At 38.9% G+C, this 15,954-nt stretch overlaps 1 protein-coding gene across 4 annotated transcripts in view; it reads left to right on the top strand.

The window, feature by feature from the left end:
* The window catches only part of SLCO5A1 (solute carrier organic anion transporter family member 5A1), a 395,111-nt gene that overhangs the window by 378,280 nt on the left and 877 nt on the right, over positions 1-15,954 (top strand). For all 4 annotated transcript variants that reach the window (XM_072604807.1, XM_072604803.1, XM_072604804.1 and 1 more), the window contains 3 exons: positions 1,202-1,361; positions 6,604-6,845; positions 12,792-12,856. In XM_072604807.1, coding sequence (XP_072460908.1) covers positions 1,202-1,361; positions 6,604-6,845; positions 12,792-12,856 — 467 coding nt within the window. The remainder of the gene's footprint in view (positions 1-1,201; positions 1,362-6,603; positions 6,846-12,791; positions 12,857-15,954) is intronic.

The following is a 15,954-nucleotide window of genomic DNA, read 5'->3' as shown; positions in this document are numbered from 1 at the left end:
GCCCCTGTTTGTGCCCTTGACTTACTTGGTGGTGGTGGTGGTGACAGTGATAATGATGGAGGGAGATTCCTGTGTCACAGGGTTTTTGGGGAGTTTAGTCACTTTTTGGTCCAATTTCAAATGGTGAATCCAGAGTGGTTGCCCTCCTTCACAGTTCCCCAACAGAGTATCAGCGTGCTTGTCTTCTCAGCTTCTTTCAACATCAACTATTCTCATCTTTTGTCACTTTTAACAGTGGCATTCATGGGGTGATACCTCAGAGTTCTTACTGACGTTTCTCTCACTGTTGGTGATTTGAAGATTATTTTCATGTGGTCATATTCATTTGGCAATTTTTCTTTTGAAAGAGGAAGGGAAGGGAATAAGCATTTATTAAGCACTTACTGTGTGCTGGACACCGTGCTAAGTGCTTTACAAAGACTGTATATCTTATGTATTGGGAAATGGCTCTTGAGTCTGTTCTCTGATTTGGGAGTATGGAGGCTTGCACTGAGTTGAAGACTGGAAGTAAAGTAGTTGCATAGATAAGGCAAATTATTAGACCTGAAATGTTAGACTATTAAGGCATTTTTCTTGCTCCAGTTCTATGAGTAAAGACCTTGATGTAATGCAGCAACATTTATTAAGCATTTACTATGAGGAATTTTATAAACACTTGCTATATCTAGCACTTACTAAGAGGAAGACATTGTACTAGGTATGCAAACACAAAAAGGAAAAATGGCTCCTGCTCTCAAGACACTTCCATTCTGCTTCAGGATACAGTTAGAGATAAGTAACCACAAGATAATTTTGAAAAAAAGGAAAGAACACTTAAAACTAGGGGAAACAGAAAAGGTTTAGTTAGGGCAGGAGGTGGCACGTGGCTTCTTAGCCTTCAAAGATAGCTTAAGATTCTAGGAGGGAAGTGAAGAGGCATCCCTGGGCATTCTAGGTATGGGAGACAGCCCCATGCAAAGCCCCTGGGTGCAGAAGATGGAATGCTGAATTTAGGGAACAGTCCATAGTCCAATGTGTTTGAAATGTGAACTGAAAAGAAATACTCTAAAGGAATCTGGCAAAGTTGGTACCACATATCCCATTGTTAATAAAGACCTGGAAAAACATCTCTTTTCTAAAATCTGTGATTGTAGTAATCAACTCTCTCAAAATTAAGTTTTATGTACATGTTTCTAACCTTCCTTCTTCTTTCTGCTTTTAGGCCTTCTCTCACCATGGCCCACAGGAATCTGACAGGAAGCTGCAATGTTAACTGTGGTTGTAAAATCCATGAGTATGAGCCAGTCTGTGGATCAGATGGAATTACATACTTTAACCCTTGTCTGGCTGGCTGTGCCAATAGTGGTAATCATAGTATGGGGGTAAGTGTTTGGAGCAAATTCATAGACTGTTGTTAATCCACCTTTCCATGACAGAGGACATGTAGGTATTCATTTGCTGTTGTGTTGCAGTTTTTTCATTCATTAGAGGCTTATCCAACCATCAAAATGCCTTCTGTCCCAACCCGGAGGAAAGACCTTTCTCCAGAGATGAGCTCAGCTTTGAGGAGGCAATTGAGTTCCACACCAGCACGTTGGCTATTAGCATTGCTGGCTCAGTGCAACATGATAATGTGAGGCTTTTGGTCCACCCCTCTCCATCATGCTCCTCTTCTTTTTCCTTTTGACATCTCTTGTGTTCCAGCGTGTAGATCAAGATGGCCACTGTGTTTGATGCTCGTGAAGCAGAACAGTAAAGTAAATGGTTTTTGGTTTCTTTTCCATTATTTCATGGACTAGATCCAGTGTGTGAATTAGCTGTACTTACACATTTGGGGTCTTTAAAGTCTCCTCATAAGCTGTTTTTAGGAGCCAAAGAGATATTACACTTTTTTTTTTAAAACTTTGAGTTAAAGATAATTCTGTTGGTTCAGCCTTTCAAGGTTTATTTTGAGAATTCGCTTCCCTATGAGTTATGAATTACACAAAAAAACATTCTAGTGCAAAGAACATTGGATTCAGAGCTGGGGGACTTGGTTTCTAATCCTAGTTCTGTTACTGATTAGGTCATTTTTTTTTTGATCTGCAAGTCAGTTGAATTCTCTGGAATTTAGTGTCTTCCTTTATAAAATGAGTGTTGAGTAAGCTTATCTCTAGGTTCTCCTCTAGCTCTCCTCTGATCTTGAGAATCTATGATTCTATTAACTATAGAAAAGCTTCTTATGATTAACAAGGATAATATTACTTGGAACATTTATGTAGCACTTATGGTTTGTAAGGTGCTTATGTACATGCTATGACCCTCCCTTTGTATCCTTAGTTTTCCTCAAGTCTAAGTTTGAGTTAATTTCCACAGTTGTTAGTGCCATCAAGAATTGCTGTTTGTTTGTCCTGTGGCTACTTATCTGAGTGGGTGCTGTGTCTCCCAAGTAGAATATAAGCTCCTTGAAGGGAGGGGCTGTGTAGTTTTTGTCCTTTTATTATTAGGGCCTAGCACAATGCCTGCCACATAATTGGAAGTCAATAAACGTCAATTGAATTGAACCTCATAGTTCCTTTTGTGAAATTAATACTACAAATAAGGAAATGGAGTCTCAGAGAGGTTACTTTACTCAGACTTACCCAGAGAACACATAGATATTAATGTCAGAGGTAAGATTTAAACCCACGTTTTCCTGAATTCAAGACTAGCACTGTTATCTACTAAGCCAATGGTATCAGACTCTAATAGAAACAGATTCCTGGGCTGCAGTGGACTTAAAAACCACAAATTAGCACTATCTTTGGTGTATTGCATTTTTATTTATTGTGTTAAATATTTCTCAGTTACACTGTCATCTGGTTGGGGGTGTCACACTCGGGAGTTTTGTGAGTTGTTTGCTGTGAGTTTGACAGTTTTCTCCTAGGCCAAGCTTTAATAATCCAATGAATCTGTGAGCTCATTTATTTAGGTATCTCTCCCACCATATACCTACATTACAGTCCATTCCCATCTTCTCACTCTGACTGTAATCCACATCTACCCATAAATCCTCCAGAGAGGTCCACCCAGTGTCCTACAGGGCTTCCACAGTTAGATGACATTACCCGAATATAAATGCAGCATAAAGACTGTTCCACTGATTATCCTGTGCTCTTGCAACATGACTAGCCCAGGTCTTTCTCTGGCCTTTCACCACTTTGATGACATCATTCTAGCTACTTTTTGCATACAGTTCAGCATTGGGCAGCCTGCTTTTTATAATCCCATATTCACATAGCACTTAGAATTTACTAAGCATTTTCCTCATAACAACCCTATGGAATAGGTGGTGCAAATACTATTATTCCCATTTGGTAGATGAGAAATTGAATCCCAGAAAAATTTAACATGTTCCTCAGGGAACTTGAACATATTCTTCCTGTACACAGTTATTCAGTGTTGGGTGGGGCAGGGTGATGCAATCACTAACAGACAAGTTTCAGAGACTGGAAGTTTTTGCTCAGTCATTTTCAGTTGTGTCCAATTTGGGTTTTCTTGGCAATGATACTAGAGTGGTTTGTCATTTCCTTCTCCAGCTCATTTTACAGATGAGGAAATGGAGGCAAAAGAGTTAAGTGACATACCCATGGTCCCCCAGCTGATAAGTGTCTGAGGCCAGATTTGAACTCTGGAAGAGGAGTCTTCCTGACTACAGGCCCAACATTGTCTACTGTGCCACCTAGCTGCTAAGAGCGTGGAAAACTTAGGTTCGATTCCTGCTTTAAGAAAACCTAGCTATGTAACCTGGGCAAGATACTTAACTTCTCAATGCTCCAGGTAACATCCTTTTTTAAAATTTTAAATGGGTTATTAGAAAGCCTTTATTTCAGTTCACAGAAAATGTATAAGATGGAGACTCAAAGGTATACGTAAACAAATACAAGTGATGTAAAACAGTGATCAATTAGCCCATTATTCTCTTGTCCACTCTTGTAAGGTAAGGACAACTTTGTTGTACTATTGAACAGATGTTTCACCTATATTGTGCAAGAAATTTACAAGTCATATCTCCTGGTCCTCCAGGACCATTATCCATTAGCTGCTATCTAGCTATCCTAGTTGTCTTCTCCTCTGAGAAGCATGCTGTTATGCTTCCCTTCTGATCAAATGATACCCAACTTCTGAATTCAAGAACTCTCAGACTATAAGCTAGAGATAGATTTCTGAGCTTAGTTGAAATGGGAGGTTTCCACAAGGGTATTTTTACAACAGTTAAATAACATGTGCACCCCCTGCCCAAAATAATGTGTTGCTTCTTTGTATAAGAACACTATTTTGCAAATAAAAAGAAACCATTTTGGTGACAACATTAAAATACTTTTGACATTCTTGGACTGGTGATGTGGGGCTACACTACTAAACAAAAACATTTTCTTGAAAATGTAAAAATACAATGACAAGCTGTAAAATAGATTATAGATATTTTATTTTATTTTATTTAATGGGCCAGATTCAATGTGTGAGTCACGATAGGCTTGAGGTCCAGTACCGAAATATTTCTTTGTTATTAAGTTAGTTCTTTGTTGTAGGTACATTAACCCTTTCAGGGCATCTGTTTACTGAATGGCAAGCAGATGGCCAAACAGCCTTCCTTAGTCACACTTTTTACCACTATACTGGATAATGAAAATGTCAAAATGGTTTTATAATTCATTGAATTCAGCAGGCTCTTTTTTTTTTTTAAAGAGAAACAAAAACTCAGTCAAATGAAGTTATTTGGTTGACATAACTTTTAAAATTTTAATTGGGTATAAATGCAAAAATGGTAATTGGCTAAAATTAATTGTTCACTTGTATTGGCCTTTGCATCAAAAGTACCATTAAAAGCAGGGAGAGATTTTGACTGACCAGTGTTTCTAGAAAACTATTCAGTTTATTATGCCAGTAGTGACTTTTAAGAATTACCTATTTCCCACATTACCTAATCTACTTGATGAATTAGTTTATTTATTCATAGGGTCTGACTTGCTATGACTTAAAAGGAGAATATTTTGTGATGATAATGATTATTAATAGATATTAACAATACGTATCCTCTATAGCAAAATGGCTAAGTGGATAAAGAATTGGCCTTAGTGTCTTTAAGACGTGGATTGAAGTAACACCTTTGACATCCGTAGGCTGTGAGACCCAGGGCAAGTCATTTCACTTCGTAGTGATCCAAGCAACTCTCTTAAGACTTTAAATTGCAGAAAGGGAATTGACCTGCATTGGCAGAGAGAGTTTCTTTATCCAGGAATTTTCTATATCAGTGAAATCACAGACGCAAGTTACTAACCACTTCCCCAGGGATGTGCTGGAGCTATTTCTAACAAATAACAAGAACCAAGTGTTAAATTTTTAGTGTCGGTATTTATACCTCCAGCATAGCCTTTGCTACAAATCTGGACTTAATTTATTGTTTTGTTGATTGTCTAGACTTAAGAAAGTTTTAATAAAGCAGATTAAACTTAAAAGTGTATGTGTATGTGCATTTCCTTCCCCTCCCTCCCAGTCCATCATTAAACATTTATCAGCTTCCCAGCTGGTAAGAAGCTTGCCATTCAAGTATGGGTTAGACTAATAGCTACTGAGGTTCCTTCTAAGCTTGAACGTGTGATTTTGGGATACTATGTACCCAGAAGCATGCTTAATACTATGTATATATGTGGTTTTGGGGGGTTGATGGTCACAAAGAAATAGAATACACAATACCTCAACCGAGCCATAGACATAAGACCTACACATAAACAGACATCCTAGACCTGTGACTTCATTGGTATAGAGAGCTCTGAGGTGAGCAAACTCCCTTCTACTAATACAGGTCAGCACCTTCTTTTCAACTTCCAGTTTTAGAGAGTTAGTTACCTGGGGCACTGGGAGTACCAAAGCCAGTATATATCAGAGATGAGTCTTGAGTTCAAGTCTTTTAGGCATCAAGGATGGCTCTCTATACATTATACCACTTAAATAACCAAATAAGATAGTGTGGTCAGAGCTAAATGAATAGATGCTAAGTATTTCAGAAGTCAAGAAAAGGTATAGAAGAACATTGGAGTGGACAGGGAAGGTTCATGGAGGAAGCCTTGATGTTTAAATGTTGTTTGCTGGTCTAAAAAGAGTTTACTGATGAGGTGTGTGTGTCCTTTGGATTGTCATTGTTTTCCATAGCATCATACATTTAGAGCTGGAAGAGACCTAAGAGGTCATCTTGTCCATTCCTTCATTTTACAGATTAGGAACCGAAGTCCAGAAAGGGTAAGTGACTTGCCTATGGTCACACAGATAGTAATTAGCAAGGCTGGGATTGGAGCCCAGTTTCTGTGCCTCCAAGTTCAGTGCTTTTTCTTCTGTACCAGTTTATTTATCCCTATATAATTTTCTACTTAGATTCTTTCTAACATGTTGAGATTTTTTTTTTGAGGCAGATTGTCATTGTTGGTGAGCACATCATATACTTTTGTGAACATATTGCATGTAGTTACAAATTGGGGTTCATCTAAAAGCCATTCATTCTGAGATTTTTCTTTTCACTGTCTTATAATTTCCCTGCTGTGTATTTTGTCCATGTTGCTGATCATAGTGTTCAGCTTGAATGCTATTTGATCTATTTGCTTTCCTCAGGTACGTAATTACACAGAGTGTGCCTGTGTTCAGAGCCGACAGGTCATCACTACACCGACGGTGGGGCAGCGTAGTCAGCTCCGGATGGTTATTGTCAAAACCTATCTCAACGAGAATGGCTATGCCGTGTCTGGGAAGTGCAATCGGACCTGTAATACCCTTATTCCATTCCTTGTTTTTCTTTTCATTGTTACTCTCATAACAGCATGTGCCCAGCCGTCAGCCATCATAGTCACACTCAGGTGAGTTCTGGGTTATGCTTATAGGGAGGACTTCATTATTCTTACAGAGTTAGAAGGGTTGTTATATTTATGGGCTGGAAGAGGCATTAAAGGCCACTTTGGTCATACAAGCCTAGCCCTATATTGGGATCTGAACAGGATAAGGCAGAAGAGTTTGGATGGAGTGAGATGGAGGGCATTTAGGAATTAAGTTCCATGGGTACTTTAGGTACCCATCCTCTCTGCTCTTTTTCAGATGTGGAAGGGGTTGGTGTGTGGCTGGCTAGAAATAAGGACCACAACAGGGTACTAACTTTTCCTAATCCCTAGCCCTACTCCTGAGACAGGTTCTTCAGGATGTCCCCACTTCCCCAAAATGCCAACCTTGAAAAGTTATACTTTGTTACCTAGCTCCATGAGACTATGTATAATCTGTAAGCAAAACCAAGTCTGAAACTGTAGGGGAGCAGCAAGGAGCCTGTTGAACTTGGGAAATGATTTATACTAAAAATACAAGGTTGCCTTAGACTCCAAGTAGATAGTAGGTGAACCTTTGCTGGATATTAGAGAATGTATTCCTGTTTGGATCAGTGTAAGACAGATAACACTAGCACACAGAAGGACTGCTAGCATAGGTTCTCTCTTGATCTGGTCAGACAGGAAAGACACTAAGACAGCTTCAAAGAGGTTAATAATCTTACTTTATTCTAGTCTAGTCTTCTCAAAAGGGAGTTGCTGATAATGGGAGCACAACTCCTACAGCATTCCCCAATCACCCTTCTCACAAGAGCCCTTGAGAAGGGGATGCAACTACCCCTACATCTTGGTTGGGTCAATTGAGACAAGCACAGCTTGTGCACTCCCCTAAGTCCCCTCAAGATTCTGTGGGGACCAAATGAGGCAAACACAGATTCCCCCCAAACCTTAATGGGGACTGATTCAAGGCACACACAGCATTCCAGCTTGTGCATTCAACCCTAAGGGTTCCCCACTCACTGAGCAGCGTCCACCTGCTTTATAGGGCAGCAGACAAAGAAGGCGCATTGCCAGCAGTAGCCTCACAGTTTACATCACTTCATCCCTGTATCTCACTGTGCAGTTGTAGTGGGTTTTTACAATTTAAGCACAAATATTTATATTACTTATCATTGTCTAATGCTGCACAAGTGTGGTGGAGATGTTTTGAACCATGATCATAAGAACTCATATCTAATATCTGGGAGCAAGAGATTATTATGGCTATGGATCCTGGGAACTAAACTATAAAAAATAATAGCAAAAATCCACCCTACTTACAGTCAAGCCTTTTCAATTTTACTTCCCCGGCGGCTAACATCTCCTCTCCACTCACACAGTCACCATGCTACTTCAGGCCCTCTTAGCACCTCATCTGAACTATTTCCATAGCCTTCTAATGCATTTCCCTGCCTCAGAGTCCTTCCCCTCAGCAATTCATTCTCCACACAGTGCTCAGGCAACAAACAGTTATTTAGTGCTTCCTATGCTCCAGTATAAGGTAAGCATTCAAGATGCAGAGCTGTCAAAGTGGCACTGTCTGCCAAAGCAGAGATCTAACCATGTTATGCCCCTGCTTCAAAGTTCTATTGGCTCCTTATAACCTTGAGGTTCAAATTAAAATTCTTCAGTTTGGCATTTAGAGCCCTTCATAGCATGACTGTCTAGACTGAGCAGACACACTACACTTCCCCTACTCTGTGGTCAAGCCAAACTGTCCCATTTGCTGTTCCTCATGCATGTTGTTATATCGCCTGTGTCTTGGCCTTTGCATGTTCCCCATGTCTGGAATGCCCTCACTCCTTTATGATGCCTCTTGGAATCCCTAGGTTCCTTCCAAGCTCATCTCAAGTGCCAGATCCTCCCATTTCATAGTGTCTTCCTCTTCTCAGCCTTAAGGCTCTTACCTTATATTTATTTTGTATTTACTAATATGTGCCTATTTTCCTCTTCTTTAATTCAGGGGTTATTTATTTTTTGTCTTTCTATTGCCAATGCTTTGTGCTATGCCTGGCACACAGTTGGCACTTAATAAATACTTGTTGATGGATGGGTTGATTGGTGGAACTTCAGGTTGTATTAGTTAGTCTTTCAGGTCCTCTTTGGTCCCAAGATTTTGAGAGTCTGTGTTGACTGGTAAAGGTAATTTGTTCTGTATAAGCAATTACTAATGTTGATTTAAATATCTTTGTATTTCCTGATCTGTAATCAAGGAGGAAATATATTGAGAAAGAGACAGATTTTTTTTTCATTTGATTATGCATGCATGCTATATGCTCTTTTTGTCTCTCACATCCCTGGTTGGTTTATTTCAGGGAGAGGAACTAGACTTGTGATTTCATTAGTATAGAGAGCTCCCAGGTGAGGAATTTGCCTCCACCAAAGCCAGTTAGCATTTTTTCCCCCTGCAACTTGTAGTTGTAGAGAACTGCCTGGGACATTAAAGGGTCAATGACTTGCCCAAGGTCACACAGCTAGTATGTTGCAGAGGCAGGACCCAGATCTTCTTGGCTTGCAGGTCTGTGCTTTTTATAAAATTGGGAAAGAGACATTTTGCCTTTTTTTTCTACTAAACAGTTGAACACCAGCATTGCCAGAATCAGTATTGTGGTTTTCTTCAATAATTAGGAGCAATAGAAAGGATGCTTTGGGATTACCCAGGAACTTATGGCCACATTGCTGACCAATGTACTTAAGGGTAGTGTGGTATAATAGAATTATTTCTTCAAGTCATTATCGACATTGGAAAAGTGCTGCATGTAGAGGCTGTAATGCAAAGAATCAGCTTTGTCTGCTCAGCATCCAGTAGCCAGTTGATCAGAGGCTAAAAGTAAGGTAATTGTTTATTTAGAACAGCAGTGAAGGATTGTCACCCTGCCTGCAACACTTAGAGGCTCTGATTTTGGCTCCTTTGCTAAGTAACCTGGAGCAGTACAGTAACTCTTCAGATCATGAAAACCCATGTTATCCACTATCAGTCAATCAATTAAGAAATATTGACTTAGCGCTTACTATGCACTAAGTGCTATATACCAGGCACCACACTAAGCCAAAAAGAGGAAAATGACACTCTATGCCTTCAATGAGCTTATACTCTAATGGGGAAGACAACATGCAAACAAATCATTACAGAGCAAACTATACGCAGGATAAATGGGAAATAATTAACAGAGGGAAGGCATTGCAATTAGAAAGGTTGGGGAAGGCTTCTTATAGAACCTGGGATTTTAGGATTTTAGTAGGATAAAGAAAGCCAGAGAAGTCAGTAATTGGAGTGCAAGGAGAGCTTTCCAGGCAGGGGAACAACTAGAGAAAATGCCCAGAGTCAAGAGATGGAATGTCATATTCATGGAACACCCAGGAGGTCAGTGTCAATGGATGAAAAAGTCAGTGTTGTGGTGTCAGGTATGACTGCAAAGATAGGAGGGGGCTCGGCTATGAAGGACTTTGAATGCCAAACAGAGCATTTGTTATTTTCCTCTGGAGACAACAGGAATCACGGAGTTTAATGAGTAGGGGGGCTGGGGATGAGAGATAGTGAGGAATCCAGGATGACTCCTAGGTTGTGAGCCTGAGGGACTGGGAGGATGTTGTGTTCTCTGCAGTAACAGGGAAACTAGGAAGGGGGAAGACTTAGGGGGAAAAGTAACGAGTTGTATTTTGGACATATTGATTTAAGATGTCTATTGAACATCCAGTTTGAAGTGTCTGAAAGGCAGTTGGAGGGGCAGCTATGCGATGCAGTTGATAGAGCATTGGTCCTAGTAGTCAGGAGGATCTGAGTTCAAATTTGGCCTCAGACATTTGACATTTACTAGCTGTATGACCCTGGGCAAGCCACTTAAGCCTAATTGCCTTCCCTGGAAAAAAAAAAAAGATGTGAGATTGGAGGTTAGCAGAAAAATTGGGGCAGGAAAGATAGATCTGAGAATCATTAGCATAGAGATGGTAATTAAATCTTTGGGAGCTGATGAGATCACCAAGTGAAGTAATATATGGGGAGAAGAGAAAAGGGCCCAGGACAGAAACCTGAGGGACACCTATGATTAGAGGGTATAATTTGAAGGAAGATTCAGCAAAGGAGACAGAAAAGGAGTGGTCAGATAGGTAGGAGGAAAACCAGGAGAGAGTAGTGTCCTAAAAACCTAGAGAGAAGAGTATTACAGAGGAGAGAGCAATAAAGTATCAAAAAGGCCTCAGAGAGGTCAAGGAGAATTAGGAAAGAGAAAAAAACGTCAAATTTCTGGCAACTGAAAGATCATGAGTAACTTTGGAAAGAGTTGTTTCAGTGGAATAATGTCAGAAGTCACATTGTAAACAAGAAGAGAGTGAAAAACTGGAGGCATCTTTCAATGATGACTTTTTGAGTTTAGCTACAAAGGGCAGAGAGATATAGGCCAATAATGGGGATGGGAGGAACAAGTGTGAGTTTTTTGAGAATAGGGGAAACATGAGCATGTTTATAGGCTGTAAAAAATGAGTCTGTAGAGAGGGAGAGATTGAAAATAAGTGAATGAATGAATGAATATATGATTTCTGGCAAAATTCTACAATTCATTATTAAAAGGATCGTTAATGAACAGGTGGAAAAGGAAGTGGTGATTACAAAGGGCCAGCATGGCTTCATCAAGAAAAGATCATACTAAATTATCTTACTCTCTCTTTTGACACATTTACTAAGATTGGGCAGATCAGGGGAATTCTGTAGATAGAGCTTACCTAGATTTCAATAAAGTATTTGGCACTCTAGAAAAGATACAGAGTGAGATGAGTTAGATAATAGTACCATTAAGTTGACCTAGAATTGGTTGACTGGCCCAGCCCAAAGAATAGTAATTATTTATTTGATGACAACTTATAAAGGAGGTGACCGATGGAGTAGCCATTCACAGGTTTGTACTTGGCTATGTGCTGTTTAACATTTTTATTAATTACTTAAAGGCAATAAATAATGTGCTTATCAAATTTGGAAATGATACTATGGAAGTCAAATAAAGTTACTTTTGACTCCTGTTCCATCTCTTACAAATATATGAGATGTCGTAAAGCTGAATAAAAATAATAGCTAACATTTATGTAGAGTTATATGAACTGCCAAGGACTTTACATGTAGTATATTATTTGATCTGCTTAATGCTGTGAAGTAGGTGCTATTATTATCACCTTCATTTTACAGATGAAGAAACTGAGGTAGAGAGAAGTTCAGTCATTTACCTGGAGTCACACAGCTTGCAAATGTTTGAGATCGAAATTTCAAATTTAGCACACTATCTGTTTTGCCACATAATTGAAGGATGTATAAAAAAGATTGACCCACATGAAGCCCTAGAATTAATGTCATCTAAAGAATAAGTTAAAAGAATTGAGGATGTTTAGATTTGAGAAGAGAAGATTTAGGGGAACACAAGTGCTATCTTTAAGTATCTAAAGGGCTTTCATTTAAAGAGGGAGAACTATTTGATCTGCCTTGTCCCACAGGGTACCATTAGGATCAATAGGTGAATTTTTCAAAGATAAAAGACTAAATTTCTTCCAAGAATAAACTCCTTAGCATTACAAGTGTTCAAAACTTATAGTGGATTGCCTGAAGAGGTATCTGGGCTCCTCTCATTAGATTCCTTCAAGAAAAAATTTTGGGTATGTTGTTAAGGGAATTCTTATGCAGTTTTAGGGTAACTTAATGCCCTCTGAGAATCCTTTCCAATTCATTCTATTTGGCATAGATACAATCAACATTGAGCAGATTTTTAAAATTATATTTAGAGGGAATTTTTTATTTCTTATCTTTGTTTAGATTCAGTAACAGCTTATCCCTTAACCACTAGACTTTTCAGACTTAAGGAATACATCTTGATAGAGTGGTTCTGTAGGCTTTCATTTAAGCAGAATTAATTTGAAACTGCTATTTCAAAGCATTCTCCTTCCTTTCTTTTTTTCCCTCTCCTGGACCAGGTCTGTGGAAGATGGCGAGAGACCTTTTGCACTAGGAATGCAGTTTGTTTTATTACGAACACTTGGTAAGTCTCCGAATTTCCAAGGACAGTTCTTAGTTCCTCTTTGCAGGTGGCAAACTCTTATCTGCCTTTGAAAAGGAAAAATTGCTTGTTTTCATTAGGGACTGTCATGGAGGATACCACTCATTCTGATTTGAACAAATAGAAGATAAATGATTTAAGATCATAGATTTAGAACTGGAAAGGACCCCAAAGGCTATCTAGCCTTACTCCCACATTTTACAGATGAGGAAGATTAGACCCAAAGAGGTGAAGTTACCTGCTTGGTGCCACATAAATGACAGAGATGACTTTTGAAACTGGGTCCTCTAACTCCAAATCCATTGCTTTTCCTCCTGTACTACATTGTTTATAGTATCTAATTTGATTTTTTTTACTGCTACTATGATGAAAAAAAAAGCCAGATTAACTTTATGTTGTTTAAGGTAAAAATCAAAATTTAGACTTCATTTCCTAAGCAGTTTAAAATTTTAATTACTACATAGGCCACAGCAGTATGTAATACACTTATTAAAAGGCTTATATAATGTGCCTAATTATGTCCTCTTGTGCATTTTTAATAATTAAAATGATGGCATTTATTCTTCTCTTGAGAGAGAATTATTCAGTTGCCTAATTATTTGTCACATTTGTTGTTGAGTCGTTTCAGTTGTGTCTGACTTCATGATCCTATTTGGGGTTTTCTTGGCAAAGATACTGAGTGGTTTGCCACTTTTTCCTCCACTTATTTTACAGAAAGAGGAAACAGAGGCAAATAGGGTTAAGTGATTTGCCCAGGGTCACAAAGCTTAGAAAGCATCTGAGGCTGGATTTGAATTCAGGTCTTCCTAACTCTGGACTCAGAGCTCTATCTACTCTGCCATCTTGTTACTCTTTGCTGCTGATGGTTGTGTAGGATTAGATAAAAGCACGATATATTCATAGACGCAATAAGTTTCAAAGGAACCTTGGAGATGCTCTCATTCAACTGACTCATATTAATGATGAAGACACTGACGTATCCAGAGCAAGAAAGTGATTAAGTTCACATGATAATTTTTTTCCCATTTGGGGAAGAAAATGAATTAAATATACTGAAAAATTAACCCAGGCTTCCAGATTTTTTAAGAGCCAGGATCATAAGCACAACTGAAAACAAAGTAGTAGACTGTAACAGTAGTCTTCATGGGTGGCCTAACACCATTATTTTGGTTTTGTAAATACTTTTGCCATTATTTAATGAGCTGATACTTCAGGGAAATATAGAGAAAATAAGTTTAGCTGAAGCACTTCTTAAACTGACATCTCTGAGCCTGTTTGCTCCACCAATTTCAATGCATTTTAAAAAAGACTTCCTCATTTGATAGATACTCAATCTTAAATTGCAGCCTCTCATTCCCCTCAGCTGCTGTAATTCTTCTCAGCAATCAGTACTTTTGTCCACAGGACAAAAGAATGTGGTTCCATGCCTTGAATTTCCAAGTATGAACCACATTTCTACATTAAAGGAGGAAGAATCTTTTACCAGGATTTCCAGTGTTACTGACATCCATCGATAGTTGTCAGGAGCCCAGGTTTCACATGCTGACTTTCTAGAGATGACCAGAGGGTGAAAGCTTCCTTATTCTTGTAAAATATGGTAACAGTTTTGCACCCAAAGAAGTTGGGGTTTTTTTCTGAGAAGGTGCTTTATAAATTATGTTGTTTGAAAAGTAAATCTGTAGTACTTTGAGAGAATTAAATGGGGGCCAACTCAGACAAGTATGAGATAGAAGGGTATCACTACTTTCACAGAATAAAAAATTGTTTCCCCAAAAGATAGTGTAATAGAAGGGGTAAAAAAGTATAGAGGAGGAGTCTTTCTTCTTTTTGTGTTCTCTCTCGTGAGCCTTCATTTTGTGGAGCTTGTTGTACTGAATGTGGTCAACAGTTCTGATTTACCTGATTTAATTGTCAGGCATGATCGCTTTTCAGAAAGCTTAGCTATGCACAAAGGTCAAAACCCGTTGTCAAAATCTTCAAAGGAAAAAGAGATTTCTAAATTCTCTGTGCCCATCTGCCATCTCCTAAAGAATCTCAAGAAGTAGTTTGGAGTAGAGGGCTAGTCTCTGGGTTTAAGTTCTACCTCTGTCATATTATGACTGTGTGTTTCTGGACAAGTCCCTTAACTTTCTGGTGGCCTGGGCAACTCTCTTATACTGTAAATTACAGAACAGTTGCCAGTTTTCATTGGTGGAGGGTGTTTACTCCCTGGGAATTCCCTACAGAGATAAAATCACAAGTCAAGACAAAAAACTCCAAAATGTCATTGTAATAAAACAAACAAAGGCAAATCTACATCTAACCCTCAAAGAGCTGCTCATTCCACGTCAGGACCTCTCATGTGTATGACATAGGGGAAGTGACTCACCGTAGCCTTTCTGTCTGATAGAAAGCTAAGGGGGTGTTATCTACACAACCACCATCATGTGTTTAAAGAACTGGAGATATTTAGCCTGGAGAAGAGAGGACTTATGAGTAACATGAAAAGTTTAAGTATTTGAAGGGCTGCATGTATAAATGGGAATAGATCTGATCTACTTTGCCCCAGAGGGTAGGAATTGCATCAGTGCATCGATGTGTCAAAGAGGTAAAGCCTAATCAGAAAATACCCAATTATCAATAAAAGCTGTCTCGCATGGTGTAGTATCTGATACTTCTGAATGAACCTCCTTTGATATTTCAGCAGTGTAGGTCAGGGCCAAGATAGACCTGTGATGGTAAGAATTCCATGTCATAGCACAGTATTGGCACATGATTCCAGAGCTTCTTGACAATTTTCCTGGTAAGTTTCGGGGTTGGACCAAAAAAAAAAAAAAAAACCACAACAAACTGATAAATACAATTGTTGATAATTATTAGCGCTATGAGTTTCTGAGTATATTTTCATTATGGTGAACATTTTTGGCTGAGGTTTTTTTTTTGTCATGAAGTTTGAGGTAAGGCAATATAGTAGAATACCGATGGTACATAAAGTCAGACAAATCTGGATTCAAGTAGGACCTTGGATATGTACTAGCTGTGTGACCCTGTGAAAATCACTTAACCTTTCTGGGCCTCAGTATCCTCATATGTAAAATGAG

Source organism: Notamacropus eugenii, chromosome 4 (assembly GCF_028372415.1).
Source record: "Notamacropus eugenii isolate mMacEug1 chromosome 4, mMacEug1.pri_v2, whole genome shotgun sequence".
NCBI classification, from domain to species: Eukaryota; Metazoa; Chordata; class Mammalia; order Diprotodontia; family Macropodidae; genus Notamacropus; species Notamacropus eugenii.
Note: the sequence above shows the minus strand (reverse complement) of the source record. Positions and strands in the feature narration are given on the sequence as shown.